This window comes from Electrona antarctica (assembly GCF_951216825.1).
Source record: "Electrona antarctica genome assembly, chromosome: 12".
Classification (NCBI taxonomy): Eukaryota; Metazoa; Chordata; class Actinopteri; order Myctophiformes; family Myctophidae; genus Electrona; species Electrona antarctica.
This window is the reverse complement of record NC_136793.1, coordinates 34514019-34528630: the sequence shown is the minus strand read 5'-3', so window position 1 is coordinate 34528630 and position 14612 is coordinate 34514019. Positions and strand designations below refer to the sequence as shown.

Below are 14612 nucleotides of genomic sequence, written 5' to 3'. Positions count from 1 at the left end.
AGCCGGCCAGCGGTGTTGTTGAGCAGCCTGCACCGCTCAGTTCACACAAGTGTGTTTATTTTTGTAGTTTTCTTGCTTTTTGATGTTATGTTACGCAGATGCACAATGTTGTAGATCTGGAGATCTTGTAGAACTGGAGATCTGAAAAAAATCATTAACATGGTGAAACACATCTTGATGATGTCATCAAGATGTGTTTCACCATGTTAATGATTTTTTTCAGATCTCCAGTTCTAGGAAACATAGAATGGGGGGACTTTTTTATTATTTCCACACAACAGCTCTAAGGTATATTAATGACATAGTAAAATGTTGAAAATTAGTGGAATGCCCCTTTAACTGATTATTGACTCATGCAGCTTATTTCAGTCTTGTCCTCTGTAAGTCACTCTGAGCATCCATTCATTTTGTAAATTTTATGATCCTTGTTCTTTTAGGATCCAAATCTGCTGGAGGGCAGAGTCAATATACGTCAGGTGAAAGCTGGCTGTCTGTTGGCCAATCAAGGAGACCAGGTCAGTCTTGTCTTTTGAGGTGTCACAGACCATTGCTTTTCTTTATTTATGTAATGTTTTCACTTTTTGGGGGCTAACCATATTCCTTAACAATTATAAACCTGACGTGCCTATTTTGGGCATGTTTATAATAGGCAAAAACATAGCTCAGCTTGTATAGCGGCTATTTTGACTATTTGTTGTTTTAGGGCTTAACCCATTAAAACCGGGACAGTATCTGTGTCATTTTATACTTTGGCTAATCAAAAATACCAGATCTACAAGCTCATAGCGTGTCACTTCGTGCCGCGATATGAGCTTTTAGATCTGCTATATCAATAAATGCACCAAGTCTCTGTGAGTACGTACGTACTATACGTGTGTATGTCTGTAATCCACGTAACTCGAGAACCGTTCGCCCCACCTACTTCAAATTCGACACACGCGTTCACAGTTCACACCCCCACAGGGAGTGCAGTGCCCGGTGTCGAGTCCGTCGGATAGGCAGTTGTCCAGAACCAGCACAAAAGCCTCTGCCCGGGCTCTGCACCCCTATTATAGGGATGTCCGATATTGACTTTTTTACCGATATATCCCGTTATTGTCCAACTCCTAATTTCCGATACCGATATCAACCGATATCAACCGATACCGATATATACTTTTTCCAGTGGTGGAAAAAGTACTCAAAATATTTACTTAAGTAAAAGCAGATCTACAAGCTCACAATGTGTCGCATTGCAATACATTGTGAGCTTGTAGATCTGCTATTTTCAAATGGCCGAAATATAGGGCTGAAGTATAATGTATGATTTGTAATAATAATAAAAGTAACTAGTAACTAAAGTTTTCAAATGTAAAAAATATAATACAATAGTTGCCTCTGAGATGTAGTGGAGTAGAAGTAAAAGTATTTGAATTTGGAAATACTCAATTAAAGTACATGACAGTCATAGATGTTGAGGCCTATTTGCCAGTGCAAAAGCACCTTGATGCCTGAGATAACGAGCACCAACGAGGACCAGGTGCACACTGCACAGACACACACACTGCAGTGCTCTAATGTGAAAGCTCATTTCTCTCCAATAGCCCATATGAAATATTAAGGATTACTGTGATTATGGTAGGCTCACATTTCACACACCATACAGTAAGAACTCCTGTAACGTTTAAAAAAACTATCAATATTTTTTTCCCGATACCGATATTTTCCGATATTATTTTGTTATGCCTATATCGGCCGATAATATCGGGAGGCCGATAATATCGGACATCCCTATATCTTCATATATGGAGCTGGCTTGTTCTGACATCTGCATAGACTCCATATTTGGGCATGCCTGACAAAGAACTCCATATATGGGCATAAAAGGACAGAGACATAATAACCGGATGGGGGATGCATTTCCAACTTGCATTATTCCAAGTAGGCCAGTGCCCAACGGGCACCGCTCTAGTTTTAGAAAAATCATGAATTTGTGCAAATCTTTGAATATAGTCTAAAGCAAACATTTTCTTTGCTTCTGGGGGTCCCTAGGGGTCCCTGGAACAACATATGTTGAGCTGTGGGGTCCGCCGCCAAATACATATAATTTTTAAGCATCACTGATAGTTAAGCTTTTCAGAAAACAGTTTGGATTTAGAAGACATTTGTAGACTCAGGTCTTAAATGGGTTAAGTGGTTCATCTCTGCATCTCATGTCTGTCTGGTACCCAGGATGTGAGCGTGGCCTTCCTGATCTCAGGGCAGCTCCATGTGTACCAGCGTATGATCGACCGTGAGGAGGACTCCCTGCTGTTTGTAGCCCACCCAGGGGAGATAGTGGGCCACCTGGCCGTGCTCACCGGAGAGCCGCTCATCTTCAGTGTCAAAGCACAGAGGGACTGCACGTTCCTCTCCATTTCAAAGGCCCACTTCTATGAGTAGGTGTTTGTATGAAAGGTGTGCGTCAATGGCGACCACATGCACAGCCATGCATATTGCATACTATAGAAGTAGCCCATGGACACTTAACGATGTCAAATAATGGCAAGTATAAAAAGCAATTTGGGACAGAATACTGAGCCTAGCACATCTGCCTTGTGTGTGTGTGTGTGTGTGTGTGTGTGTGTGTGTGTGTGTGTGTGTGTGCACGTGCGCAGAATCTTACGTGAGGAGCCCAGGATAGTGTTGAACTTTGCCCATACAGTGGTGAAGAGGGTGTCGTCCTTCGTCAGACAGATTGACTTTGCTCTGGACTGGATGGCTGTGGAGGCTGGCAGGGCCGTCTACAGGTAGTTATGGAACTCTACATACAGTACAGTAGTGTGTACAAATAGAAACCTTTTACGGATCTATTCGGTTCCATTTCCAAACTGTCAGAGTTAACAACTTAATAAAAGTCCTATATGCAAAAATAGTGGGTCTGTAAATTCACAACTTGTTGGATTGTGACATGTTGTAAGCTTGTAGATCCAAATAAATCCTATAATAACATGCCCAAAATAGAGACACTACCGTACCGTACATACCTATAGAGCGTCCCAGTCCCGCCCCCTCGAGAGTCCCGGAAAATAATTCCCCGTTCATTTTCCTCATCAAAAAGGATTTATTTAAAGACGTTTATACTGCGGACAAAGCCAACTCGAGTTGTGACAAATCATGACAATAAACACAATGTTTTGGGCCGAACAAATAATTAGAAAGAAGAAAAAAACACCTTTTTTGTTGTTTTTCTTCTTTGTAATTATTTGCTTGGTCCAAATATTGTGTTTGTTGTCATGATTTGTCACAACTCGAGTTGGCTTTGTACAACGCTTAAAAGGTATTTAAATAAACACTTTTTGAAATGTCTATGGGATAAATGCATTGGGAATTATTTCCTGGGCCTGGCGTCGTCATGAAAGGGGACGGGACTGCGACGCTCTATATACTGCACCTACACACACAGAGACATGAGACATACCGGTATATATTTATCAATAACAACCATTATTATTCTGCTCACTTCTGGGCCAACGCATACATATGGCTGGTCTAAAAACATCTGCCAAATATCATAACTGTAGCACTCAAATGTTGTTGTTGTTTTCCCCCTCAGACAGGGAGAAAAGTCAGACAGCACCTTCATCGTTCTCAGCGGCCGGCTGCGCTCTGTCATTGCAAAGGATGATGGGAAGAAAGAGCTGACAGGGGAGTATGGTCGTGGAGACCTCATTGGTGTGGTGAGTCCAAAATAAGTGGGTGATTTGATTTGATTTGACAAATGGTACAATCCAGGACCTATTAAATGACTAAAACATTATCTAACCAATCTGTACGGTAGAGTATGTTATTACAATATCATTAGTACAACTGCAGTTGTTGGAGGTGGTCTCTCTATACTCTTCCATTGAGAAATGTACACCCTGGTGTTGGTGGGTAGGACACCTACTGACTGACCATTATTGAAGTTATTTGAAGAGGGGAGAGGAGACGAAGACAACAGACTTAAAACTTACGGACTGTATATACAATGGCGGCATTTCTTCCTCAGCCTAGTGGGAAATTGCTTCCTGAATATTTTGGAAGCCAATTTTAGCCAAGCAGGATGGAATATGAGAAATCAAACAGACCTGTCTTGATCACATGACTATAGAGATCATGTGCACCGATTAGTGTGAAATTTGGATAAAATCTGAGTGAGTAATATAATTTTTTTTTTTACATAAGTCGGCCTCCTGGTGGCGCTATAAAAAGCAGATACAGATACAGGGCAAAGGTTTTTCCTTGGCCTCTAGGGAGTGTGCAACTGTGCATATAAAGTTTTACACAGATCGGTGCAGTTATAGGTAAAAACATGAATAGGCCATTTATAGTGCCATCCTGAGGCTGATTTGAGAATTGTCAAGTGGCATTTCTTCCTCTGCCTAGTGGGAATGTGCGTGCAAAATGTCAGGGAAAGTATGAACAATCTGAAAGACCTGTTTCGTTTAATGGCTATAGAGTGCAAAACATACTCTCCCCATGCCTTCGGCTTGGTGGAAGCAATAAATAAACAGATGTGACAGCAGCTAGTGTTTTGGTCCCCTATTAGGGCAAAGTCACTTTTGAGTTTGTCAGAAATCTGACAATAGTTGAAGAAGATATGCTTGATTATCAGCCAGCATAATTTAAAAGTATCAAGTATGTGTGGGAATCCATTGGGAAAGCTATTTCCACTGTGTTCTTTATTGAGCTGCTTTCTATTATAATATGAAACAACAAATAGAAAAAATTGCAGCTCTACAATCTCAATGCATCACGTGATGCAACACGTTGTGAGCGTGTAAATCTGCTATTTTAGCAAATTGAACACTGGCTATTTATTTCCATGTCTTACTAGAATTGTCCATTGTCCAGGTTGAGGCTCTGACCCACATGAACCGGGCCACCACGGTGCATGCCGTCAGGGACTCTGAGCTGGCCAAGCTACCTGAGGGGGCTCTCAACTCCATCAAGAGACGCTATCCTCAGGTAGTCACCAGACTCATCCACCTGCTGGGACAGAAGATCCTCGGTAACATGCAACAGGTCAACGGACCGTTGGCAGGTACACATGGCACTTGTAAGTAGGCCTATGTTTTGACTTATTATAGTGGCTCAGGAGGTAGAGCGACCGTCCTTGAAATCGGAAGGTTCCCAGTTTCGATCCCCGACTCCTTCTGGCTATGTGTTGAAGTGTCCTTGAGCAAGACACTGTACCGCCTAAACTGCTCCCGATGAGCAGGTTGGTGCCTTGCATGGTTTCCTTTGACATCAGTATGTGAATGTATGTGAAATCCATTGTGAAGCGCTTTGGAGAAAGGCACTATATGAATGCAATGCCTGTGTGCGTGCGTGCATGCGAGTGACTTAGTGTATTTTACTGGTAAAATAAGTTAAATATAGGTGCTCTCCCTCAAATACCATGACTTTTGGATTATACGCACGGCACGGCACGGCATGCACTAACATTCTCCTGGCGTCCCGTCCAGCTCGCGGCCTGGGCCTCCACACCCCCGGCAGCAAATGGGATGCAGGGAACCCAGTGTCCAACCTGGCGACTGTCACCATCCTACCCGTGTCCGACGAGGTGCCACTCACCGCATTCACTCTGGAGCTGCAGCACGCGCTCAGTGGCATCGGTACGTCCTGTATAGAGCAGAGTGACGCATTAACATTGTATTTCTATCTACAGGTATATACCCAAGTAACACTGTATTTAAGTACAATGTTGAGTTTTCTTTTTTCTTTTTTACTTTACTGGAGCATTTCCAGTTTTCAATACTTTTACTTCTACTCCATTACATGTCAGAGGAAAATATAGTACTTTTTACTCCACTACACTTATTTGAAAACTTTAGTTACTACTTACTTTGTAAGACACCAATTCAGACTCATTCAATTGTAGAGCTGCTATTTTGGCCTCACCTGGTTCACAACTGGTTTGAATGTCTTTGATGAAGTTGCATTTGTTCATGTCTCTGCAGGCCCTACTCTGCTCCTGACAAGTGACAGTATCAAACAGCGACTGGGCTCCGCTGCCTTGGACAGGTCGGAATGTGAAATTATCAGTTGACATACACAATAATGAAACTGAAATTTGAATTGTATAGTACCTCTGCTGGCCAACAGAACTCATGCCAAACCTATCCCTGTGTAGTGTCCATGAGTACCGTTTGTCCAGTTGGCTGGGACAGCAGGAGGACATCCACCGTATTGTCTTGTACCAGTCGGACCCCACCCTAACGCCCTGGACCCAGCGCTGCATCAGACAGGCCGACTGCATCATCATTGTGGGACTCGGAGAACAAGAGCCCACCGTGGGGGAGGTGAGGCCAAATAACTTTATGTGATTTGACTTTAGATGATGAAACAACCACATTTTCTTATTTTCAATCATTTCAAATCAGTAATATTAGTATAATAATAATATAATAATATTCATGCTGAACTATGTTAGTCCGTTTAGTAAATGGACTGTAGTGGAATATGCCCGACTCTGTCTCTCTCTGTCTGCCAGATACAAATTCTGGCATTCCACCTGCTCCTTGAGAGATGATGTGCACCTCAATGCCTCATCTTATGAATGTTTCCATCTGCATAAAGGCTTCTTGCCTGAAGCATAATATTGTGGCTAATAAGTGTGTGATTGGTCTACTCTACATGTGATTATTTGGCACTAGATTACTTTGTAATTAGGCTAATCAGGATAAGCAGCTATTAGAGATAATTAATGAAATACCGAAACACTATTTAGTCGTAGTCGTATTATGATTAGGATTAGTGCTATTTGATTGACGTAACGCGGCACAAATTAATCCCTTTCTGCACCTGTGAAGATGGAGTATCCGCGGTACCCAACGTAAATACCAACAACTGAGTAAGCAGGATGTTGCTGGATATAGTGCGAGCAAATGCTCAGTCACATGGACTGCTACGTACATAGAGGCTGAACCCCTGTAAAAACAAAGCCTGCTCTCGAGTACTTTGCAAATCTTGTTTTCTGTACTCTAACCCCCAGGGTTCCTTGAGGGGTCTCCAAATAGACCCATAAGAAGTTGGTAAACAAAGGCTAAAATATGTTGTCTCCCGTGCTCCACACAACAAGTACAAAGTGGAAGTGACTTGCCCTCTCTTATTTTTATTTATTTTTTGATTCTTACTTACTTATTCATTAACCACTTAAATGGTAGCCTCGGAAACCCAGACGTTTTTATTTCCAGGGAGAAAAAAAAAGCCTTGGGCCGAGTCCACTTTAATACGGCATACAGTAGCGCAAACGTCGCTCACTCTCTGCTGATTTCTGATCGTCTGCACCTTTGTTAAATTGACGCACGCACACACACACACACTCCTCTCTCTCTCTGTCGCTCTAATGAATTAGTCTCATGTCGCGCATCTGCGTCTAGATTCTCCCGGCGGATCCTGCCTATGCCATAGAAAGCATAGGTGGACCCCAGGCTACTTAAATGGTAAAATCTATGTAATTTGCATTTAATAATGACGTACCCAAAAATAAGTATGGCATAGTTAATGTGTTTAATTATATTGGTCCCAGTTTTTAATACTGCACCCTACCTGTGTGTGTGTGTGTGTGTGTGTGTGTGTGTGTGTGTGTGTGTGTGTGTGTGTGTGTGTGTGTGTGTGTGTGTGTGTGTGTGTGTGTGTGTGTGTGTGTGTGTGTGTGTGTGTGTGTGTGTGTGTGTGTGTGTGTGTGTGTGTGTGTGTGTGTGTGTGTGTGTGTGTGTGTGTGTGTGTGTGCAGCTGGAGCGCATGCTGGAGGGCAGTGCGGTGCGAGCTCAGAAGCAGCTGGTGCTGCTGCACCGCGAGGACGGTCCTCCACCCAGGGGAACGGCTGAGTGGCTCAACATGAGGAGCTGGATCTCCAGACACCTGCACCTCTCCTGCCCCCGCAGGGTGTTCTCCAGAAGGAACCTGCCCAAACTGGTACACATCATGTTTGCAGCAGCACACGCCATTACATAGGTTCTAACTACTTAAACGCTTCAATCTCAACGGACTTGAGTTAAAACTGGACACACACACCATTAAAATGTCTCGCGTTGACAGTCACTTGTTTGACTTTAATAATCTGTACTGTCTGGTTATTGACATGTTATTTTTCAGAAAGTAGCCTACTAGCCTACCCTACATAGGTGGATTGTGAACTGGGCATGCTCAAGCATGTGATGGAGCTCCGAACCAATCCGACCTTCTTGAACATTTCACTCCACTCGCATGCTCTGATACACAAATCATACATATATCATGGCCATCAATCCTGTGGGTCCTGTCCCAAGAATAACTTGTCCAGAATGACATGCTGGAAAGCACAGTCCATCCATCAAAGTCAGAAGCCCTGACACATGGGGTTTATTCAACTTCCTGGGCTGCCAAGTAGTTCATACAACCACAGCAAACCACCATGTCACTGAGCATTTTGTAGAATGCTCTGGCCTAGTTAGGTATTGCTACACTTGTGCATGGAGTTTTGCGTGGATCAGTGTTCTTTTAAGGTAAAAGCAAAGATTATGTGTTTGTATTAGAATTACGCCTCATTCCCATGAATCCCACCAGACACCCTTCATGCAAGTGTACTCTTGACCGGACCTATGTTGTTAGTTAGCAGAGATACACACAATAAGATAAACCATAATAGTAACAATAATAGTGTCCGGGTAGCTCAGTCGGTAGAGCTCTCGCCTTTGGACCCAAGTTCATGTGTTTGATTGCTTTGTGTGTGAGCATTCAGGTTGGTAGTTTTGATTTCAGCCAAGGGTTTCTATAGCAGCCTACAACAGAATTATGCTGTCTTTTTGGATTTGTGTTCTCATTTGCTGCAGTATCAAATATGAATTGATGTGGGTTTATTGCCTCCACTGGTGCATAAGAGCACACATTGAATATGTTCACCCACAGGGGACATATATACGATAGCCCTGGGTGCTGTCATTTGCTTTGAATGCTTTCTCGTACTTGCATAGAGTATGTGTGTTAAGGCTGCTTTAGAGCAAGGCTTATGGTTGCTAAGGCGATGAACCTTACGTCGCAGTTAACTATGTAATCGTACATTTCCCGTCAGTGTGTTGGTCGGGGTGAGAGAGCATGTGACATCACGTGACATCATCAGGGATGGAGCTCCCTGATGTCATCAATATTGACCAGCAACTCTACATCTGACCTAAAACCTCAAACCTCCATATATGGAGCTGACCTGTTCTGACATTCCATATGTTGATCCTTCCCCATCCATCCTTCCTGCCTGCCCCAAAGTTATTACTGCAGCCGCGCCCGGCAGCCGGCTAAAATTAGAGTTCTCAACAGGCCCGAAAATTAAGATCTTACCCCCCCATGCCAAAGCGCCAGCGCTCGCCCAGCAGTCTGTTGTCACCCAGGTGTATGCGTGCACGCAACCTCGCCCTTCAGGGATCTTACTGGTACAGTATGCAAGAGTAATTATAAAGTGTGTGTGTGTGTGTGTGTGTGTGTGTGTGTGTGTGTGTGTGTGTGTGTGTGTGTGTGTGTGTGTGTGTGTGTGTGTGTGTGTGTGTGTGTGTGTGTGTGTGTGTGTGTGTGTGTGTGTGTGTGTGTGTGTGTGTGTGTGTGTGCGTGCGTGCGTGCATGTTTTCAGAGAGAGATGTACCAACGTGTGTTTGAGAAGCCTCCAGATCGTCACTCAGACTTCTCCCGCCTGGCCCGTGTTTTGACGGGAAACTGTATCGCTCTAGTTCTGGGTGGAGGAGGTGCCAGGTACTGCGATGTTACACACACACGCACGCACGCACGCACGCGCACACACACCATGGCAAAATGCATGCTAAGTTCACTCCACTACGTATTTGTCGCTGTTCCTTTTCTTACTGTGTATCTGTGTTAATTATTTGTTTGTATGTCTCTTGCTTGTCGGTCTCTTCCTTCTGATATTCTCTCTCTGTCTGTAAGTAAGTCTGTTAGAACAGTCTGTCTGTCTGTGCATTTTTTTCCTCTCCCATCATTGCTCTGGCTTGTCTTGGAGCCTTGACAAGGTGCGTACTCTTGTCATATACACACTTGAAAGTATTGTTAATATAATATATCAAATAATATATAAGTATAAATTATAGACGTACTGCTACTATAAGCTATACCTCTGTCTCAGGAAATGCTGTTTTTATCCAGAGTTGTGTCAGTTCCGTGCCCCTGTGTATCACAACGTACCGAGCAGGGCTGAGGGCATACATACATGCTGACCGCAATTATTGATTTACTGGGTTTTCTTCCCACCTGGAGCAACCATGTTTAATAATGTATGTACTGTACCTGTGGTACTATGAAGTGCTTTAGTGAAAGCATCAACCAACTGTCAGGTGTGATGCTATCTGATGTCTCTGATGGTTCCATTAGGGGCAACCATGCTAATAATGTATACAGTATGCTCCTCTGGGTACGTCACTGTAAGTCACTTTGCATAGAATCATCCACCAAATCATATCATTGCTCTCGGGCAGAAACCTCGTAGTTCTGTAGTTTTTTTCCCATAAATGAGTGCCCTGTTTTATACTTCATCATATGGCAGTGTCACACAAAAGTAGCAAAAATAGACGATCCACAAGGTCACTAGTGCAATGTGTGTGCATTTTTGAAACATTTTGGCATGCACAAAATAGGGAGGCCACATTGAAAGAGTTTTTTGATTGAATAATAACTACAGTGGGTCTATTAGAACACAGGTTAGTGTTTCCATTTCCTGAAAAGTAACGGTTTCGGACATACAGGTTTCTCCCCGACAACGACGATATGTGACATTGCCTAACAGATGTGTGTCATTTCAGAGGGTGCTCACAGGTTGGCATCCTCCTTTCTAACATATGTGTGTCATTTCAGAGGGTGCTCACAGGTTGGCATCCTCCTTTCTAACATATGTGTGTCATTTCAGAGGGTGCTCACAGGTTGGCATCCTCCTTTCTAACATATGTGTGTCATTTCAGAGGGTGCTCACAGGTTGGCATCCTCCTTTCTAACATATGTGTGTCATTTCAGAGGGTGCTCACAGGTCGGCATCCTGCGGGCACTGAACGAGGCAGGCATCCCTGTTGACATGGTGGGTGGCACCTCCATTGGCGCCTTCATGGGAGCGCTGTATGCCGAGGAGAGAAGCACTAGTCGCATGAAGGTCCGGGCTCGTGAGTGGGCCATGGTGGGTGAATATTATACAAACGTGCCAGGCACAACAAACCCGCCCCCTTTCAAGCCTAATTTATGTTGCGTGCCGAAAATTGACGATTTTGTTGGTCTGTTATTTTCGACGTGTGACACCATCACGCTGGCCTGGACTGCTAGGTCAGCGGTCCGGGCCATCAATTAGGGGTTACACAGGACTCGTCTTAAGGGAACCCCTTTTTGGGAACCCATTTTTGGGTTCTTGTTGCTACAGTACTGTATATAGTTAGTAACATAACATTTTTCTGATGATCTACAAGGTGACAACATTGCAACATGTTGTGAACCTGTAGCTAGGCTATTTTCGCGGGGACCACATGTAATTCCGACAGAGCATTAGTCCGATATGCGTCCGCAAGTCGGATATGCGCTGCTCCCGTGCTTGTGGTTATGGTTAGGTTAGGGTTTGAGGTGGGTTGTCGTTTGTCAGACCAATGACTAGTCTGAACTACGTACTGCACCCATTTTCGCTGGTTGCTACTCCTTCCAGTACATCCTGGATTTGAATCTAGCCCATGTTGCTCCTGAAGTGGACACAGTATGTTTGCCATGGAGACCACTACCCAGATTGACATATCACTCCCATACCAAAAGACGTGTTGTCTTCATAGACCTGTATACCTTATTATAATATAGCCCATAAGTTGTGTATTAGTTGACATAGATTGTTCTTTCCAACCTCAGGATATGACGTCTATCTTCAAGAAGCTTCTAGACCTGACCTACCCAATCACCTCCATGTTCTCTGGAGCTTCCTTCAACTCCAGCATCAGATCTGTCTTCAAGAAGAAACAGATAGAGGTGACACATTCTATGATGACGTTGTACCACTGTTACACATGGTGATTTATTTTACAAAGAGACACAAGATGACAGATATTCTTTCTCAGTTCAGTTTTAAATCTATTATGACAGTTCACCTTTTTCTTTTGTCCTTTTGTCTGTGATTAGATACTAGCAAGGTTTTTAGGCAACAAAAGTATGTGATGTGACTTCACATTGTATGTTAAAAAAATAAATAATAATAAGCAAATATAATACTTACATTAGTTGATTACCCACTGACCAAACCCAGTGAAAAATGTTTTACGAAACCTGGTTTCCTTTCTGTCTCTAAACAGGACCTGTGGATCCCTTACTTCAACATAACAACAGATATCACAGCCTCCTCCATGAGAGTTCATACCGATGGTATGTCTGTCTCTTCCAGACGCCCCACACTACTCTATTAGTATTATTTGATACTTATTTTGTAAACATAATGTCCACACAGTGCTTTGTTTGAATTTATAGAGGGTGTGTATACCTGTGAACATCCCACATAGTCTTTGTATGTTTGTTTAAGGTCTGCCTGAGTGTATATTGTCCTGGTCATGTGACATCCTGATAATGGCCTACAGGTTCACTGTGGAGGTACGTTCGAAGCAGCATGTCCCTGTCTGGCTACCTGCCTCCTCTATGTGACCCCAAAGACGGACATCTCCTCATGGACGGGGGCTATATCAACAACCTACCTGGTCAGTAATGTCATACAGTAGATAGACAGTAGGTGTATCCTCCTTGTGTATATTTTTGCAGTTTGACCAACAACAAACTATGTAGGATTTAAGTGGTTCCTTGCGTAAGAGCCAGATTAATTTGTAAATGTGTCCTGGCCTTCCCCTGCCTGTCTCTAGCGGATGTGGCACGCTCAATGGGTGCCAAGGTTGTGATCGCCATCGACGTGGGCAGCCAGGACGAAACCAACCTCACCAACTACGGAGACTATCTCAGTGGCTGGTGGTTGCTATGGAAACGTTTCAATCCCCTTGCCGAGAGAGTTAAAGTGAGTTTTGCATAATAAACGAAGGCTCTTAATTGTTTTACTTTGGTTGTCAAGTTATAACACAATATCTTCATATTCCCCAACACCTAACTGACAGGTGCTGAACATGGCTGAGATCCAGACACGCCTTGCCTATGTTTGCTGTGTTCGGCAGCTGGAGGTGGTCAAGGGTAGTGAGTACTGCGAGTACATCCGGCCACCCATCGACCGCTACGGCACACTGGAGTTTGGCAAGTTTGATGAGATTACAGTGAGTGTACCTCTGATCACTGTGGGGGAAGGTGCATGGTGCCCTCTTAACGCATCTTTTGATCTCATAATGAATCGTTTAAACTGTTCTTATTTATATACAGTATAAGTTACACAAGCTGCCAGTGGGGTGAAATAATTGTACTCGTTTCTGATGCGGTTTCACTTAACACCCCGATCGCCCAGGACGAAGTTCACCATCCTTTCAGTTAGTAACGCCCAGCGCCCAGGACGAAGGTTGATCAAAAAGACGGAGGTTATTGATATCAAAACCGATCGCATTGCTCCACAGCCTGGGAGCGCCTGTTGCGCAACACTCGATGTTGCGCAACAGTGGGACGTCATCGAAAATGTTCCCCCCCTGTTTAGCAGACAAGACGGAAAATCTTAAACCGTTAATAACTCTTGATCTAAATCATAACGTCTAATTCTAAGCAAAGATCATGTGTTAGTGCTAGTCGCGGTAGATTGAATCATACCTCCCGTTGTTGTCGATCGCCTCTAGAGTGTTTTGGCTACATCTAGCTGCTACAGCCACAGATGGATAACATCTGGTCCGTCGGTAAAAGTGCTCCGCTGCTATAAATTGCTGGGCGCTATGATTTAATGGATTAAATAACCCCGGGCGTTCAAACAATTTAAATCGCACCGGAATCAAGTAAAAAGCCTTGATGCTAAACTGATATTTCTGCACGTCTGAGAACAGGAAATTAAGATGTCCATATCCATACAGTCTGCATCCCTGTGGGTCTCCCATCTGTCTGTTTTGGCTTTCTCCCTAATCCTCGCTCATTGTTCCTGCAGGAGGTGGGCTACCAGCATGGGAAGACGCTGTTTGATGTGTGGCAGCGCAGCGGGGTGGTGGGCAAGATGCTAAAGGACAGGCAGCAGGAAGAGTTCCAGAAGAGCCAAAGCCAAAGGGGCAACGTGAGTCATTTCTGAATGAACAAGAAAGAACAAGAAAGTGGCTGCACACACCGATGCGAATATTTTATTTAGGACGCAGAGTAGGACAGAAAACCAACGTTTCGGCTGTTAAGCCTTCTTCAGGGACCATTGATACAGACACCATAATAGACATACAACTTACAGAATTCAATGTGCATATTAATGACACGCATGGTATAACAACAAGAGGACCGCACGTACTGTACAGTATAATTAACATAGTAACAAGTACATACTGGCAGTAACATAGTAAGCATAGGGGGGGGGGCTCTCTCTCTCATACATAGACACACACACACACACACACACACACACACTGAGTCGCGTCTCGACTGACCCACCCAAGCCGGAACCACGCTCCAATAGTGTGAATGTGAGACAGGTTGATGATGCATAATGTTACAAGGACAAATCC

General features: G+C 43.8%; 1 protein-coding gene across 1 annotated transcript in view; it reads left to right on the top strand.

The window, feature by feature from the left end:
* Positions 1-14612, top strand: part of pnpla7b (patatin-like phospholipase domain containing 7b) — a 33496-nt gene that overhangs the window by 15724 nt on the left and 3160 nt on the right. Inside the window, exons 17-33 of the mRNA XM_079516963.1 lie at positions 438-515; positions 2212-2417; positions 2637-2768; positions 3575-3698; positions 4855-5044; positions 5469-5618; positions 5964-6027; positions 6137-6305; positions 7741-7923; positions 9608-9726; positions 10996-11152; positions 11860-11976; positions 12297-12366; positions 12576-12692; positions 12852-13000; positions 13098-13250; positions 14054-14176. Coding sequence (XP_079373089.1) covers positions 438-515; positions 2212-2417; positions 2637-2768; positions 3575-3698; positions 4855-5044; positions 5469-5618; positions 5964-6027; positions 6137-6305; positions 7741-7923; positions 9608-9726; positions 10996-11152; positions 11860-11976; positions 12297-12366; positions 12576-12692; positions 12852-13000; positions 13098-13250; positions 14054-14176 — 2301 coding nt within the window. The remainder of the gene's footprint in view (positions 1-437; positions 516-2211; positions 2418-2636; positions 2769-3574; positions 3699-4854; positions 5045-5468; positions 5619-5963; positions 6028-6136; positions 6306-7740; positions 7924-9607; positions 9727-10995; positions 11153-11859; positions 11977-12296; positions 12367-12575; positions 12693-12851; positions 13001-13097; positions 13251-14053; positions 14177-14612) is intronic.